Below are 19,440 nucleotides of genomic sequence, written 5' to 3' on the forward strand. Positions count from 1 at the left end.
CGGGACTGTAATAACACTAATATGGCACTCACAGTAAAAACATGAATAAACTACAAACATGGCGTCCGAATTAAATAATCATCTAATTGTCCGCCAATAGAAGCTAATTAAGACAATTAACGTAGAGGAACAGGGGTATATAAACGCCTACTAAACGCAGTCAGTTTTTACCGGAGAAGACTGCAGATAGGACGTGAGACCCGTACGAACAAGAACGGAGGTAATTGGGGCATGTGTTATCGAACAAATAGTAGACCCAAGAGGGGTGGTTGCTTGTCCTGGGGTGTTTTAGCACATGGCATTCACAAGATTAGAGCCTTATAGATGGAGGGGGCTTTGAGTTTATTGTGATATCACGGTGAGAGAGGGAGTACCTCTTTTGACATTTCGGTGCCATTGAAGTTAAATGTTTGGCATTGACTTGAGGTCTAGGAAGATCAGGAACAGACCTCGTAAGCTCCATTTGATGACAATTGGAGTCTACGCGCCGGGGGAAATAATAGACAAGCCAATAGGCTGTGTATCTGAATACTAGACGTGCACCCAAGGCTTTGAAAGAACACTATAAAAAGATCTCGCAAATATAAAAGTATCTTTGCACTACTAGAATTATGGAAGAATATCTTAAAACCATTTGTTCATTAATAATACGACTATAGACTAGAGTAGTGGGTGGATGTGAATGTACATTACAAATATTGCTTCATCTTTATAGGCGCTTTACGTACCGCCTACTATTACATGAGGTGGCAATACATCGATTGAGGTTGTCTAAATCTAACAACACCCTTCGATTTACAAATTGGCACCAATTTGGTCCATAATGAGAAGACGTTTGGATCCATAATCAGAGGGAAAGATATAATATCCTCTGTACACAAATTAAGTGTATAGTCATTAGGACAAAATGTGATGAGTATCAGTAATATGAGTCACTAAAGAAACTGATTTAGAACTTCCTGTTTTTAACACCACAGGAAACGTGGGTTTAATTGAAAAGAAACCCCTACAAATAGAGAACTTAAAAAGTAACGGTGAAGGTCTGCTACTCCATTTGTGGAAGCCACAGAATTGGCAACTCATGTAAGGAAAAAATTCTGTCTTTGAAGACCATCCTATTAGACACATAGAACTAGAAGTTGAGTGAATAAATTGTATAGACTTACAGTTGTATGAACTTACAATCCACACAGGCATTTATGATTCTAATCGTATATACTTATTTTTAGATTGAAGATGATATGTTTTTAACTGATCTGTCCTGAAGAAGGTGTTTAAACAACCAAAAAGACACCGAAACGCGTCGACAAAAGGACCTTTATTAGTATTGTATTAATTTTATTGTATACATTTATTGTATCTTATTGTTTTTGTATGTGAATATTGTTGTATGCCAAAAAGACAAACGCAGTATGTTATTAGATAGGAATACTAGATACAAGTAGTGTGTTCTGTGTAAGCCATACTACAAACTGTGTTGCTGTTTATACATCTAAATGCATTGAGTTTTTTAAATTTTGATGAATGAAATTTTTTTTAAAATAAAATAAACAAACGGAACTTACTTGCTTTTTAACAATCCTTCAGTTGTGTCGTGGTAGTTACTAGATGGTCACTTAATCATTGTGGAAACTAATTGAGGAACACATAAAGGAATTCTTTTGTTTACTGAGGAACATGCAAAGCCTCCCATTCCCTGTCAGATCGTTGATCCATGGCGCTCAGACCAATCACAACCTTGCATTGCAGCGTTGTGATTGGCTTAGGGGAGCGTGGGTGCTTCCTGCTGCCGGACGGTAGACAGGAAGAAGAGGACAGAGAAGAGGTGGCAGCCGGCCTTTTTCAGGTAAGTCTTTTTTTTCCGTACTCCCCCTTCCAACACCCATCCCCCGCACTACCACGTCGGTCCGGTAGCAGCTGCTTACCAGTTTCAAGACTCACTTTGCTGCGACCCGCAGGTTCCTGCTGCCTTTACAACATATTATGTGTTCAACCAATAGTCATTTAAAGAAATCGATTGAGTTTCTTTGAATTCTTTATCCTTGAGTTTTTCATATAAATTTTCTTCATTCATAATAGTTTACACTTTTAGCAATTAACACTCTTGCCATCATATCCTGACAAACAGTTTTTCTTCATCACACAGTAACTTATGCTACCCAATGCATTTCGGGTCATAGATCCCTTCGTCACCGTGCCTCATCAACCACTATTGATGTAAATTGGTCCTCTTAATACAGCATGCATTCTGTCTACATTCTTGTTTCTCCCCTTCATAGTGTATCCACCATCATATCTCTGATAACGTGTTACTCTATCTGTAATCATACCTGTATGTCCCTTGCTCTCTCGTAGGACTGATAGGCAACTTTCTCTTCCATGCTGGCGAGCTCCTGCTTCAAGTTGGTCATTTCATTTTGGTGGAGTTCCGTCAGGTCATTCAGCTGCTCCTCCAAACGTTCATACCTACCCCAGAAGGGAAAGATACATCACACATTTGTTTCAAGCAAAACAATGTTCTCTAATGAATTACTGTAAGGGAGAGATGGTTATTTAGCTGTAACTGCAGATCTCCAGCAACATAACAAATGTTACAAAGATTCACATGCTCCCACTCCCACGACTCTGCAACTGCCTGATCCCTGTATCTGACACCTATCACTAAAGATGGGGTAGCTCTGACTGCCCGGTATGCTCAAAATCTCAAGTGCTTCCCATTAATGGGGGGACGATGGTCGAATTTGTCTTCTACTATGATCTCCCAGTATCGTGAGTAAATACCTCACCGACTCATTACTTAATAGAGTGGATTGTTACTATTAAGTTCAAAACAGACTCACCTTTCCAGACCTTGAGGGCTTAATTTGTACCCACACCATCACTGTGGCCATATTGTCTAAATGTAGCTGTTATCTGGTTAACTGTTGTATTGGGAACCTAGCTCCCTACCTCAGGTCTTAATGTAGTCATGCTCCACAGTCCTGCCTGAAGACGCGGGCTTGACCCAACGCTTCTGCTACTGTTTCAAGTCTCATACATATGAGCCTTACTCTTAGCGCTTGGGGCCCAGCGTAATCAGGCCTATCCTCTTGCGTAAGATCCGATGAGTATAGGCCTTACCCTGGTTTAATCCTGTTTAATCTGCTTAATCTGTTTAATCCTTTTCTACCTGAAGCATAGTTGTTTTGACTTTAATCTCTGTTCTGCTCAGAGACGGTTCTGCCGTCGTACACCTAAGTTTGTATTTTGAGGGGGGGGGGGGGGGAAGGGAGGTCAGGATGGGGACGGGGATGATGGGACGGGGGAATGGGAGGAGGGGGGTGGTGGGTTGGGGTTGAAAAGGGAGTTGTATGTCACAGTATTTGTTTCTTTTAGTTTTGCTTTGCTTGCTTTATGTTTCACCCAAGATGCAGTCACCAATGCTCATGCAGTGTCACATACTTCGTGCTCGGTTCAGGGGCCTTGGATTAGAATTGCTTTCAGAACCTCACCAGCAATCCTCGTGCGTTGTGCAGCACGCGCTACCCCACGAATGACCCATTCCGTGACATTACCACTTCTAGATGCCTGACACTAACTCATTATCAGAAAACCTCAATATAGTCTCCTTGAATGTCAAGGGTCTTAACCACCCGGTGAAAAGATGGAAAATCTTTGAATACCTCTCTAAATCGAAAGGGGATATCATCCTGTTGCAAGAAACTAAGCTCACTGAGGAAGAAACACGGTTTATTAATCTTGATTGGATCTCGCACACAATCTGCTCCCCTGCTGACCACAAGAAAGGTGGGGTAATCACATTGATTGCAAAAAAATCTAACCTTTCTGTTGTGTTGTCTAACACACAAACGACACGGAGGGCAGACTACTAATCACGCATCTGGTAAGGGACGATGACCCCATCCATGTTGTAAACCTGTACGGTCCCAACTCGGACGCTCCAGATTTCTGGGACTCAGTCCCCCTGGCCATAGAGAATATCCCACCCGAAGAACTTTTAGTTGTGGGTGGTGACTTCAACCTCCCACTAGACCCTATACTCGACCGGCAAAATGCCTGTTCCATCCTTCCCGCTCCAACGAGGCGCTTACACGGCTATGCAATCAATTCCTACTAAAAGACTCCTGGCGACTTCAGAACCCCGACAGTAGAGATTATACTTTTTATTCTGCCCCACACAACTCATATTCCAGAATTGATTTTATCCTTATATCGAGCTCTTTCACCCACCTCATTGATGAAACAGACATTGCCCCAAGGTTAGTCTCCGACCATTCGAGTATTAGCACCAAGCTTGCTGGTTCTCGCTCGATCCTACCCCCAAAGCGCTGGCGGTTCAATGAGGAAATCCTGTCAGACCCTGCCAACAAACAGCAAATAGTAGATGCCATAGCGGAATATATCTCAGTGAATGACTCCCTGGACACACCTACCTCTACTGTCTGGGACGCACTCAAAGCCACATTACGGGGTGTTATCATTAGTATCAGGGCCAAAACTAATAAGACGCTGAACCAGGATTTAGAAAGGCTTGAAAAAGATATCAAGACCCTAGAAGCCACGCATGCGGCCAACCCTAATAACGCCTCCGCCCTTGAGCAATTGACCATGTTGAAATACGAATATAACGTAATCGCCAGCAAACGGGCCGGTGTTTGGATCAACAGGTTCAAAGCCCTGAAGCTGTGTGATGGAAATAGGGCCGGGAAGCTTCTTGCATCCTACCTCAAACACAAACAGAAGCTGATCACTATAACCTCAATCAAAGATTCCACAAATAAAACACACACGAAACAGGCGATGATTGTAGACATCTTCAAATCCTTTTATGAGGACCTCTACAAAAATGAGACGACACTCGATCCGGCGGCTTGCACTAACTATCTAGAATCCCTAAATCTTCCTAGACTCTCAGATGAGGACAGTATTCACATTGGCTCACCCATTAAGGACACAGAAATGTTGGCCTCCATCAAGTCCCTTAAAAGTAACAAGGCCCCAGGCCCGGATGGGTTCTCTGCAACCTTCTACAAGGCCTTTGACAAACAGCTCGCCTCCCTCCTCCTGAAACTATTTAATTCAATTGCCACCTCTGGCAAAGTCTCGCCATCAATGAGCGAAGCCACTATAATTGTTATACCCAAAGGACGGCAAGGACCCCCTTTTAACCAAAAACTATCGCCCCATCTCACTGATAAATTTGGACTGCAAAATATATGCAAAAATACTTGCAGCTAGACTCAACGCCATACTTCCTAAACTAATCAGTACCTCGCAAGTGGGATTCCTAAAACATCGCCTATCAAGCGATAACACCAGATTATTATGCCACATTCTAGAGAAGGCCAAAATATCCCCTGCACAAATGGTTGCCATAACTCTAGATGCTGAAAAAGCTTTCGATAATGTATACTGGACCTTCTTACAGCATTGTATGCGCACCTTTAACCTATGACCCTCCTATATTAATATCGTAATGGCCCTCTACTCATCACCGTCTGCTAGGATCGCCATTCTCAGAATCATTTCGGTTGCATCAAGGTACTAGGCAAGGCTGCCCCCTCTCTCCTGCGTTGTTCCTCCTAGCCCTCGAACCTCTCTTGTCAGACATAAAGCAGAATAAGGATATAGTGGGGGTGAGCTTTGGGGACACACGAGTAAAATTGGCGGCGTATGCCGATGATATCTTAATCGCGACAGAGAACCCAGAGACCTCCATAAAAGCCCTCATGTCAACAATTGAAAGATACTCGGCCTTCTCCGGGTACAAATTAAACCGGGACAAATCGGAGGTTAAACCTCTGAATGTCCATACTACCAGAGAGGTACTAGGTGAATCGGGTCTTACATGGCAAACGAGTTTTATAAAATACCTTGGAATCGAATTCGGTGGCTCCCTCCTCGAGACACTGCACCACAACGAATCCATCACCTTAGACAAAATCAAGCGACTCTTCGATGGGTGGTCCCCTCGATTTATAACCTGGTGGGGACGAGTTGAAACCGTCAAAATGATGATTTCCCCCCTGGTTAACTACCTCATCACCATGCTCCCTCTCACCCTCTCCGGGGACTTCCACCACAAATTAGATACATTAATCTCTACCTTCCTGTGGAAGGGGAAAAAGGCTAGAATTGGCCTAAAAAAACTGTGCCTCGACAAAACTCTGGGTGGGATCAACCTAGCGAATTTTAAACTATACCAGACTGCCTTTCTGGCCAAGCAAGGCTCACACTGGCTGGCACCCCAGCCGGGATACACCCCTGTTTGGCTCAATGTAGAAAAAACCCTTTTTAAGAACTTCGACCCAGCATCCTTCCTTACCACCACACTGAGTACAGTCAGCTGCTCCAATTCAATTTTTAATAACACTAAACTAGCCCTCCTAAGCATTGACAAACTCCTACCTAACAAGTTTAAACGGTCGAAATGTGAATCCATTTGGCATAATCATACCCTAATGTACAAAGGGAAACTGCTGCACAACGATACCTGGGTTGCTAAAGGTATATTCTTCCCACACCAACTCTTTAACGAGTCCGTACCACTCTCTTTTGCTGAATTGCAGAATAGATATGGCTTAGGGTCATTCAAATTTTATAACTTTTTGAATGTCAAAGTAGCAATCTCCAAAGCAAAACTCACCAAACAGACACCCTCCCTCCCAGGCTTCTTAGTTACCCTCAATAGACTAGGCCACCAAGTCTCTAGACTCTACAAACTATTGTGCCCACAACAGTCCAACCTTACCAAAGATCTACGGCAGTTTTGGGAATCGTTCTCCTCGACACCAATCTCAGATGTGGAGTGGGCCAAAACGTGGGAATCTGCCACACGACACAAAATTAGCCCTACTCTCTCCCAAACTAAGTTTTGTCTCCTCCACAAAGCTTTTTGGACCCCAGCACGCCTCTTCTTGCATAATATTAGAGATGATGACACATGCTGGAATTGTAGCGAGGGAAAGGGCGATCTCGAACACTTAGTACTCAAATGTGCTTGTGTTACAGCCTTCTGGGATAAAATCTTTGCGTTCATCACTAAAGTATTTTCCATCTCCCTCACACGGGAATTCTCCACCCTAGTTTTGGGATTTATTAAAACTACTTCATTATCTGAAGATGACAAGGCCTTACTTGACCTCCTATTCACAGCAGCTGTAAAAATAATCCTAAACAATTGGAAGGGCACCCGTAAAGCATCCTTTAAGCATTGGCTAAACTGGATCTCCAGTCTAAGAGGGGCTGACAATATTTCTCTCCTGAACACCCCTTGGCGCCCCCCTCATAGGAAAATGTGGTCTTCACTAGACATTTACTTCAGTGTACACAAACCCCCATGAATTCCCCTTCCACACCCCTGGTTTCTGGGGCTGAACCCTCACCCGTAATCTTACAATTGAATCAAAGTTTACCCTGCCGCTGCTGCTTATACCTGTTAGCCCTCAATGCAGCGTTTACCACTTGTACATATGCACTCACCACTTCCGTGTAGATACTGTATTGAGCTGTTTACTACAACACTTCCAAGCATCGCTTTGATTTTGGTTTATACCTAATGACTGGTTATGACTCCATGTAACGCCAGCATTGATGTACCTGTGTTTATTTTTCTTTATTATGTACCAATTCATGATATTTGCATCCTTGTCTCTTAATTGCATCATGGTCAATTCTTTTTGTTCTTCTTTATCATTTATCACTTATCATTTATGTATGTGCCTTTGTTATTTCTGTTGCAAACTCCCAATAAAAAATTGTGAAATCAAAAAGAGATTCACATGCTTTGAATAGTCTGTGTCGTTAATCCCGTTGTATTTCAATACACAGCAATATTTAAATAACATTAAAACAGTCACCCACCAACAACCTCTCGTTCTTTTCAGGTGCAGTCAATTCACTCATTGGCCCTAGGCTCCGTCCTAGAGGTCATCTTAGAATGTAAGAGCGCAATAAAGCACTTAAGAACTAAAAACATTACCAGGGACAGCTTAAGGATTTTGGGGGCCCTGGGCCAAACATATGTTGGGGTCCCCAGTTCTGAACAGCTGTGAATTTATGATCCGATTTCAGCTTTCTGATAACATCTTTCAGAAGGTCAATGGCACTTAACAGGCAGACTGGACCAACTTCTACATGTTTTTCAACCTAATATTGAAGGAAAGTGATGTGCGTTTTCAATACAGTAATATCGCAGCATCTCACTAATATTACTGCACATAATCTCGATGATCCACTGCCATTTCGCACGTGAGGTTCTCTTCTGATCTAAAAGGAACTTTTTAAAATAGATTTTGCATGGTGTTGTGAAACATAAACACAACATTTACCTGCAAAATGTCTGAAACAGACTCCCACATATTACCTCTATTAAAAATAAATTGAATGAAAATGGAACTTAAACTAATCTATGTTTAGAAATCATTCAAGCTCATCAGGCAGGACTGTTTGGAGAACAGAGCCAGAGAAGCTAACAGGCACCCCCTGAAAGTTTGCTGCCCTGGGCCAGAGCCCACTTTGACCACGCCATAAAACGTCTCTGAACCTTACCACTGAAAGGGTGACCTGCATGGGAATCTATAATGTAGACCGATCCTGGAGTATGTAGATAGCAAAGAAACGTTTTCATGTCCAGGAAAAGGTCTTACATAGAACCACATGTTTAGTATTGCTGCTATGACCTGTACAACCTGCTTATATAGAGACCTAGAATTGTATTCTTAATCCGGAGACTGTGGACTCTACTACTTGCAACCAAAGTTTCCGATTGGAATGGTAATATTTCCTCATCCTTGTGTGAATGTGAAGACAAATCTCAAACCGCCATAACTCATTTCTTCTACTTTTGCCTACAACATATAGATATTAGGAGGATGTGGTTAATCCTAGTATTCGAAAATGAAGGAATTCATCATGTTAACTAAGACTTTTTACTTATGAAGAGGTGCACTCTCTCAAACAAGCCTTTCGATATACCCTGACTCAATAAGCTTAGAGTGTATGGTTGGAGAGGAGTAAACTGAACAGGCAAGAGTGGTAGCAAGTCTTATAGATACATGTTAATTACGCTAATGTCACTAATAATTGTGAAGTTTACCGACTTCACCTGCTTTGAAATATCCAATACTATGTGATCTGTTTTTATTAATGCTTCGGTATTATTCTTAGACTTGAATTTAGAATTTCGCTTCTGGTACAATTATGCTGATCTTGAATTAATGAGAGTGTATTTTATAATGTTGATCTTTGTCCTATCATATATAATGTAATACTACTTGTGCATTTGTATAATGTGTTTTTCTACTGTGAAGAGTTGCCAATAAAACGAATGATGACGGTGTGCATGCATATCAAAGGCAGTGGTGCTTGGCGAAACAGTGAGGTACTCACTAAGCTGTTAACTTAAAAATCACTTCAAATGTAATTTTCAAACATAAGACTGCATTATCTCATTGTTGGGTTAAGAAAAAATCCCGACAGCTTTCAGCTCTTTGCTGAGGTACAGACAGACGGGAAACATCCTTTACAACGCAACTTTTACCACGCAGTGCCTTTACGACGCAACTTTTACAACGCAAATCATTACAACGCATTGCGCTGGGGGGCACTCTAGGATAGGGAATAAGTTTAATTTACTATCCAACACCTTCCCTAGTGTCCACGGGGACTGGAGTTGGAATAGTAAATTAAACTTTTCACTATCCAGCACCCCAAAGCGCTATGCGTTGTAAAGGTTTGCGATGTAAAAACCGCGTTGTAAAGGCATGCGATGTAAAAGCATGCGTTGTAATGTCATACATCCCAGACAGACACACACAGCGGGGCTCCTGAAGCTGTTTGAAGAGTTTGCTAGGCTAAGAAAAATGGAAACGACTTCTGGCTCCTTGCTAATGATTGCACACACACATATCGGCCTGGGACCTAAGGATTTTCTTTTTTTTTTTGGGTTTTAATTTTCTGAAAGTTATATAGCCTACCATTGAAGAAGACGCACAGCTGCACTTAGTACTTTCGTCTCCTTGTACTCCACTGAGCTGTTTATTATTATTGTTCCACTGATCTGTTTTTATTATTGTTTACCTCTGTTTCATTCTTCCCCCTTCCTTTTCCCTATTTCACTCCATTGTTTTATCTCCCAACTGGTTCTACCTTTCCATACTACCCTGCCTCATGATAGTGGAGAAGCATGGCTCAGTGGTTAGAGGCGGCAGACCCGGAAGCTGAGATCGGCCGTGGACCTGGGTTCGATTCCCCGCCTCGGCGGGTCTCTGGCTCAAAAATTCCACAGTCTCGACAATTCTCGCTCTGGTGCCTACTCGACTCACGGGGTCACACTCTGCGACTCTGGGCAATAGCTTGCTTAATCTCCACTACGGCCCCTCGCGGCGGGATGCCTGGCTTTCACCTTGTGGATACCCGGCCGGGGTATCTCACAGGGGAATACCAGGACGGGTTCCCTAAGCAAGCGCCTTGAGACCTCTGGGTGATTAGTGCGCTATATAAATCGAAATACATTTACATTTACATTTACATTTACATATTGACCCTGTCTATTTTCTCTACTCCTGGACTCCCACCCTTCTTCCATCTTTATTCCCCCCCTAACGCCTCCCGCTTGAGTCACCTCATCGCATGGCCCCTGCCCTTATCTGGAGATATTACCTTTCACTGACTTCCCCCCGCCCCTCCCCTATTGGTTCTACCTTTCCATACTCCCCTATCTCATGATATTGACCCTGTCTATTGTCTCTACTCCTGGACTCCCCCTTCTTCCAACTTTCTTCCCCCCTAACTCCTCCGGCTTGAGCCACCTCATCGCACGACCCCTGCCCTTACCTGGGGATATTACATTTCACTGACTTACCATCGCCTCCCCTTTGTATTCCCCTCCCCTCTGTGCCCCACTCCAATCTCCCTCCCGCACATCTTCCCCACGCCCCCTGACCACTCCAGTTGAACCACCATGCCTCCCTTCAATCATACTCTAGCGATACTGGACTCACCCATCACTAGGCATGGCCCTAAGTCTTGGTCCATCTTTTACCCCCCAACCTTTCCAAAAATGGCAAGAAAAACTTTAAACACAAACTTCTAATATGTCACCAAGAAACCTTATTTGTTGACAACCACCTTAGCCTAAACTCCATTATAAAAACTAACTACATCTACTCCAAACGCCCCTCTAAATGGAAAAGTATCTTCCTCCACCACCTTCCTATCACAAAATCCTGCAAAATCCCATATGGTCTGAAACCATCCACCACTCCTTCCCCCACTTTTCTTGGCGAAATAGAGATCTCTATTTTCAAATCAGGAAATATCTTCTCCCACTACCTACTACCTACTCTTATCTCTAACCTTTCAGCCGCCCAATCACAGAATGCCCTTTCATCCTCTCCCTCCTTGACCCCAACCCATCCTTGCCCTGACTCATCAACCATCAATGAAATCCCCGAATCCCAGATGTATTTTCCCCCGCCTCGTTAACATCTCTCCCTCCTCCTGACATTCCTACACCTCCCTCAGCCACCCAAACCCTCCCTACTCCTCTTGTACCCCCTCACCTCGATCCCCTGATAGCTCCACTAATAACTCCAATCTCCGTCTCTCCTAGTAACCTTCCCCCATGACCAAATTAACAGCCCTCTTCACCCCACAGTCCCCCTTTTCTTCTCATGACACCTAGACAACTCCTGAGAATGCTCTCTCACACCCTTCAATTTCACCTCTATTCTGCAACCTAAACACCCCTCACTTCCCCCCACCTGGCTTCCCACCCTGTCCACACCAGAGATCTCCCTTCCCGACCAACATGGAACATACACCTCTCCCTCGACCTCCTAGCCCCCTTTCCTGTCTCGCTTCTTACCCAGTCACTTCTCAATATAGAACTCCACCTTCTCAACCCTCGAGTTAGAACTTTCTTCTCTCATAAATGACTTCAACTCCCTCTCCTCAATGAATCCCTCCAATAATGCCTATCCCTTGGGCTCTGTACAAACTAACACCACACTCCCTCACCAAGGGAGTACTTCCCCTTGCAGCAATTCTCCACCTAGACCGCCTTGCACGTAATGGTTTACTCAGTCCACTCTACTCCCGGAGCCATCTTCCCTCCTCCGACCTCCTTGACCTCAATAAATCCCACCCCCCTCTTGCCTTGACTACAAACACCTTTTCACCTCACTCAAATATCCCTGTGATCCTGGGGACAAGTAGGATCCCTTCCTCTCCAATCTCACTCAGCCCCCACAACAACTCACCACTATCCATTCCTGTTCCCTCACAAAAAACAACCCTATACCCCTTAACTGCATGCTGGTTAACTGCAGATCAGCAGCCTGTCATGCATCAAAAATCGTGGAAACTATCCTTAGTGAAGCCATTGTCATTGCCTTTCTTATGGATACCTGGCTCAATGTCCACTCATCATCAATCCCTGACCTGCTCTCTCCCCCTGATTTCTCCATCCTCAGAAAGGCTAGACAAAATTGGAGGGGGCCTTGCCATAATCTATAAAGAAGAACTTCAACTCTTACCTGTTCAGCACTCCGACCATACTACTTTTGAAAACCTTGGTGCTGAACTTATAGTTCAGGGTTCCCCCCTATTCGTCTACATAACATCTATCATCCCCCGGTGACCCTCTTTCCTTTGTGGAGGAATTGTCCGATCTTCTTACCCAATCCTCGATTTCCAATTCTAGAAACCTCTTCCTCAGAGACTTTAACCTCCACTGGAACAAAAATGACAATCCCTCATTTAGTCTCATCAATGACCTACTCGATATTAGTGACTGGAAACAACTCTGCCACTCTCCCACGCACTCCAAAGGTGCCACTCTTGACGCTATCATAACTAGCAAAGAACTGGCTTCCCTTTCCCACATCCTCCCCATTGACTGGTCCGACCACCACCTTGTCCTCTTCACGATCACCAGCTTTGTGCCCCCCCCCCCCTTCCCCTACAACCTTTAAACATAAGAAATTGACCAGAAATCTTCACCTTATTCCTCCGGGCGGACTGGAGACTAAGATCAAAGCACATTTACGGCTTACTCCTCTCTCACAAAGTGCTAATGGTCTTACTGAACACTACAACAAATCCTTCGTTGAAGTCCTTGACCAAATTGCCCCAACCAAATTAAAGCGGCAAAAGCATAACCCCTCCAAATCCTGGTTCAACACTGACCTCAACAATGAGAGATGCGCTCTTAGGCTGACTGCACGCACGTGGAGGCAACACCCCTCCCCCTCAAATCTTGTCCTCCTCAGAGCTGCAAGGGCCAACTACAAAAAACACATCTTCAATGAAAAGGCCTTCTTCTTCCGTTCACAACTCGACCGGGCAAGAAACCGACCGAGAAAATTATTTATCGGTGTCAAAAACCAAACTGCTTCAGCCCCCGCAAATTAATGGCTATGGTCGAGAGATGTGAAGAAATTGCTAGCTTCTTCTCGGATAAAATCGCTAAGATTGATCAATCCTTCCTCTTAACTCCCCTCCCGCATAGCCTACCACCCCTCCTTGACATTCCCCATAAGTCTCCATCCACACCTACCCCTTCCCCGGACTCTTCCCAACTCCCCCCCATTGTCACCCCTTCTGAACCCTATTACACTAGCCCCCAGTTAAAAAACATTGCATCCTGGAATAACTTTTGCCCGGTCTAACAGGAAGTCCTCAACATCATCACCAAGCTTAAACCATCATTGCATACCAGAGATCCCCTCCCTGCCTATCTTGTCCAAAACCTAAAACACATTATCGCCCCATATTGGACCTCTATCATCAACTCCTCCCTATCCACCGGTAGTGTCCATGCCTCCCTCCAACTAGGGCAAATCACCCCACCATCAAAAACGCTACAGCTGACCCTAATGACTTAAATAATTTGCGCCCTATTACTAACCTTCCTTTCCCAACTAAGGCCCTTGAAAAACGCGCCCTACTCCAGTTGGACAAACACATCGACTCATTCAACCTCTTGGACGCATTACAGACAGGCTTTCGAAAGGGCTGCAGCACTGATACTGCCATGCTCAACATTATTGATGACATCCACCACTCCCTAGACAAGGGTGAATCCTCCCTTCTCATTCTCCTTGACCTCTCTGCAGCTTTTGATACTGTTAACCACGCTGTCTTACTCAATATTCTCAAAGACCGTTTTGGCTTCAGTGGTGCTGTTCTCAAATGGTTCACCTCCTTTTTCCAACACAGAACCCAAAAAATTAAAGTAAGTGATTGCTTTTCTGAACCTTTGCCGGTCTCCTTGGGCGTTCCGCAGGGCATTAATCTCTCTCCCACTCTATTCAACCACTTCATGGAACCCCCTCACCCTCATTCTTAAGCAATTGAAAATTAGTTACCACCTCTTTGCCGTAAGATTAAATCCAATGCGGATGTTCTACACCTCAATGATGCCTTGACTAAGATTAAATATTGGTTCCATCACAACCACCTCAAACTCAACCCTAAAAAAATGGAAATCATTCTATTCTCTCCTAAAAACAACTTACTTCCCATTCAACACTGGATCTCGGACATCAAAGCTCTCAACTGTTCTCTTTCCATCTCTAACTCAGTTAAATCCCTCGGCATCAGCATCGAGCAGAGCCTTAGTCTTACTCCCCGCATAAAAAATTCGGCCAAAGGTGCTATCTTCACACTCCACAATCTCAAGAAAATTAAACCCTTCATTCCTGCTGATGACTTTAAATCAGTGGTGCAATCACTGGTCCTGTATAGACTCGACTATGGTAATGCCATTCTCTCTGGAACTCCGAATGTCCACCTAGCCCCTATCAAATCCGTACTTAACCTTGCTGCCAGACTTATTATCGACTGTAAGCAGTTTGATCATATCTCCCTTGTCCTCAAATACCTTAAATGGCTTCGTATCGATGGCAGACCCACCTACAATACTGCTTTGATCACGCACAAAGCCCTTCATCAAAACACCCCATCTTACCTCTCTGATAAACTCCACAAAGCGGGCTGTACTAGAACAATGAGGAGCACTAACGCTCTTGTCCTAGTCCCTCGCTTGTTAAACAAGAAATCTACACAACCGCTCTCTTTCTCAGGAAATGTGCCCTCTGTCTGGAAACCCCACGACAAAGATCTATGTTGCAACCCCTCCTACCTCAGCTTCAAAAAAGACCTCAAGCTGCACCTTCTCAATAAATACTGGGGTCCTTAACACCTTGTCACTGGACACTAATTCTTACCCTTGCCCTGACTCTGTAGGTTGCCTCTACTTATTGTGTCACCCCTTCCCCCCTCCTTTCAATTCTTTCATTTACGAGCACCTCCCCCCTTTTATTTTTCGGGTAGTTCCCACCTACTCCCACCTGCTTTCCCCTTACCCTTCACACTCCACAGTCGCTCTTCACTTTCACTCCCTCCCACCTCTTCATTCAGCAACTAACTATGCTATCTACCAGTCCTACTATCTACGATTGGTTGTTTGACTAATGTTTTCCTAGTCAATTTACCTCAATTAAAAAACAAAAAAAACAAAAAAAAGAATACTGTTTAAAATTCTCAAATTGCCTTGTTTGTTACCTCATTGGTCAAATGTTATATTGCAATTTTGCATTACTAAACATTGCAAAGCGCTCTGATACTCTTGGGTCCAGCCAGCGCTATATAAAACCTTTTTAAAAAAAATTAAAAAATTAAAAAACCCAGACAGGTCTGGCACCTACAGAACCAAACCAATCCCTGTAATTTCTGAATATTAGACACCTGGAGGAGTCCTGGGAGGTGTGGCTCACATGAATGTCTCTACTTTTTGTTGCCCAGAATTCCCTGAACAGATTAAACATTTTTTTAAAAAAAAGGAGAATTACCTCACAATTGTGTCACAAAAAGTTCAGCATTCATTGAGAGAAACAGAAAAACACACACCATCCACATGTGCAGTATACTGTTTTTGACCACGAGAAGTATGGAAACTCTGGATGAGAGGACCCTTGCTATTTGGAGTTTTCTGTCACAGAAAAGTGAAGAAATTGTGATTTCTTTTGCACTTTTTACATTCTTTGACAATTGCATGGGATTATGGTTAATAAAATGTGTTGGGATTCATGCATGCTGCATCACTGTAAATTCCTTTGCACATCTGCTTTTCAGAAATGTTGGTACATTCCCCTGATTGCTGGCCAACCCAGACCTAAATACTACAGATCTCACCCATGGAATCTTAGGCCATCAAAAGTGTCTAGTGCCTGGATCTCTGTTCAAACCAACAGAAAATCCATGCATGTCTAATAACTCAGCACTCACAAGACCTGGAGGAACACATATTTGGTTCAGATCTGGCAATCTACCATATATTCGGAAAAAATGGCGAAACTTTAACAAAATTTAAGTTCAGTGCATTGTTCAGTTCAGAGAATCAGGGTAAAGGTGGTCTGGCACTGAGCCATAGAAGTCTTATGATGTGTATATTTTGTAAATATATAGTTGTGGCAGGTTTCCAAAGAGTCGACGGGTAATACCTGCAACCAAATTTCAAGTAACCTCAACTGATATACTACTTTCAGTAGCTTTGCAATTTTCCCAAATGCACCCAGTTTATCATTTGTGGGTATCGCAAACCCTTAAAAAATCCATACATGTTTGGTAAGACGACTCAACAAAGAGACTCAGAGGAACAACAACGAGGGTCACACCTTGGTAAGGACATGCTTCTGCACGAGGGAGAGTGGAGGAAATTACAATGTTTTGGGAACAAATTGCTAAAAATCTGACTACATTCATGTTCATTGTGATTTCCTAGTCAGCGACTTGGTATCGGGAAGGTCAGGCATCAGCGAAGGAAATCTTACAATGTACAGAGCACTTATGGTTTTGTTATGTTTCCAGACAGCCCTTAGGTGATTCCAGCTAATGAAAGACAGGTGGCTTAAAGTGGCAATTCGCGTACCACTGCTTTCCAAATTTCCACAATGCACTGCACCTGTTCAAGGGGACTAGAGGGAATTATCACATTTGAGAAAAAATGCTAAATATCTTACAAACTTTATGTTAAGGACAATCTCCCAGAAATGGGTGAGTTCCATTAGGGTAGATGTGATGTGGTAATCATATTTCTACAGGCCCTTAATGAGGGTGCTACAAAATGTGGGCTGGACAGTGTGTGGTCTGGCCATGGCACATCCACCATCCAAATGTGGAAGTATGATGGCTTGAGCAGCAGTTCTGAAGGCACTTTTTTGGGGGAGGAGGGGGATGGTTTCACTTTCTAAAGGAGAGAGAGATAATACCAGGCCATCATGGGTGATGAGTTCCATGAGGGTGTGATCGATGACCATGGTGAAACCGAGTGACTTAGAATTGGATAGAAGTTGGCACTGAAATCAGTCCAGCTTCAAGTTGTTTCTTCCTGTTCTTGGTGAATAGCAGGAATTCTGTTAGGGTGCTTGAAAATCAGGCATGGATTAGGTGGAGGTGGTTATTGAAGCATTGGATGATGGAGTACAGGGGACTTTCAAATACAGTTGTGAGTCGCTGGCATATTGGTGAATTCTGATGCTGAAGATTCACAACGGGCTTGAAGGTGACAGAAGACAAGGAAGAACCCTGGAGAACTGTAAGATTATAAGAAATCTGCGCACAATCATATGATAGAACTGGTGTTCAATAGTTTCAGGCTATGTGGTGGTTAGTGGGGTGTGTATGAGGCTGGGTCTCTGAACAGTGAGGAGGCTTATGTGTTTGTGTAGTCCAGAGCTGGGTGTGACAATGTGACAATGTGGATGACTACTGTGGAGTGCTGGGTGAGGCACATGATTATATTTTACCCTGTATGCTGCAGTGAAGTATGGGTTTTAGCCAAGGCCCTTCTTGGCTCCAACAGGTCCAAACAGGAGACACCCATGTCTGTGTCAGCCTGTCTGTTAGGATACTCTGGTGAGTTGTTTGAAGTTAAGAGACAGCGGAAGTGATATCACATGCTGGGAAATGCAATTATGCCACTTCCTGTTGATATGTATGCTGGGAAATGCAATGCTGTCTCTTCCTTTGGGGATGGATGTTGTTGAATGACGTCCACTTGTCTGACTTTAGGGTTTAGTGGTGAACAAGTTATGTTAATGGGATTTATAAAGCGCATGGCTTCCCTAAAGGGCTTCCTAGCGCTAACATAACAGCCCATGGCATACCAGCAGAATTAAAATAGCCTGTTCTTCAACTGCTTGCAAAAACTCTCAGTTGAAGTGAAAAGTCTTAAAGAGAAAACCAGAGAATTCCAGGGGCCTTTAGGAGAAGCCTTGCTGCTACAGTTTGCAACACCTGAAGTATTTTTATTACATACTTTGGCAAGCCCGCGTAAAGAGAATTACCGTATTCTAAACGAGAAACTATGAGGGTTTGGATCACAGTTTTCCTTAAATGCTCTGGGATCTGTGCTAATATCTTCCTGATCATTCTAGGTAGACGGAAGCAGATGCCAGCTGATTTAGCTCTATCCAGCCAACATTCTCACATTTTTATAGGGGATTTGGATCTGGGGGGGTTGCCCATGCTATTTGGCCAGCTATCCAGTGGTCTAGGTCTGACTATAATATCATTAGTTCAGTTTTTTCACCGTTCAGTTTCAGACAGCAGTTTGTCACCCAATTGGCCACTCTTTCCAAGCAAGGTACCAGTTGTTGATGCTCAAGTACTTTTGTCAGAGAAACTACCAACTGGGTATCGTCTGCATAGGAGATAGCCAAGATACCAAACTCCTGCACAATTGTAGCCAGCTGTAGAACATAAACGTTAAAAAGGGTTGTGCTGAGCAACGATCCCTGTGGCACTCCACATATGGATGGCAGACTATCCGAGAAGTAGGCATTTTCCATGACTTGATAGGATCTGTTTTCTAAGAAGGAGGTGAGCCAATCCAAGGCTTTATCCTGAATTCCTACTTCCTTGAGCCTATCTCTTAAAATGGTATGGTCTACAGTATCAAACAACGTGCTTAGGTGAAGAAGCAGGATAGCAGTGGACCCCCATTGTCCAGTATATCTATGAGCTCCTCCGTGACCCCCAATAGCACCGCCTCGGTGCTGTGATGGGTAAGGAAGCCCATCTGGGTCGGATGAAGAATGTCATTATCCTCCCAAAAACTGGTTAATGTCCGGTTGACAAGTTTCTCCAAAAGTGCACCTACAATAGGGAGTAATTATATGGGTCGGAAGATACCAAGTATTACTGGATCTAAAGGAGAATTTTTTATTAGTGTTCTGTTACTGAATGCTTCCAGTATTTTGGGACAAATCCCGAGTCTAGTGAGCGATTGAGTAACTCCCTTAGTGAGGGCAGGATGACATCTATCACTTTGGATAGAACATGTGGGAGTGAAGGGTCTGGTGGCGATCCTGATTTGGTTACAGATACCCACTTCCTTCAGCAAAGGGAACTGAGATAACACGGAGTTGAAGA

At 43.6% G+C, this 19,440-nt stretch overlaps 1 protein-coding gene across 2 annotated transcripts in view; it reads right to left on the bottom strand.

The window, feature by feature from the left end:
* The window catches only part of TMCC2 (transmembrane and coiled-coil domain family 2), a 521,381-nt gene that overhangs the window by 97,561 nt on the left and 404,380 nt on the right, over positions 1-19,440 (bottom strand). For both annotated transcript variants that reach the window (XR_013594933.1, XM_078644625.1), the window contains exon 4: positions 2,331-2,466. Coding sequence is in view for 1 of the 2 variants with exons in the window: in XM_078644625.1 (XP_078500751.1) it covers positions 2,331-2,466 (136 nt within the window). In the remaining variant the exon portion in view is untranslated. The remainder of the gene's footprint in view (positions 1-2,330; positions 2,467-19,440) is intronic.

The sequence above is a fragment of the Lissotriton helveticus genome, chromosome 5_1 (genome assembly GCF_964261635.1).
Source record: "Lissotriton helveticus chromosome 5_1, aLisHel1.1, whole genome shotgun sequence".
Classification (NCBI taxonomy): Eukaryota; Metazoa; Chordata; class Amphibia; order Caudata; family Salamandridae; genus Lissotriton; species Lissotriton helveticus.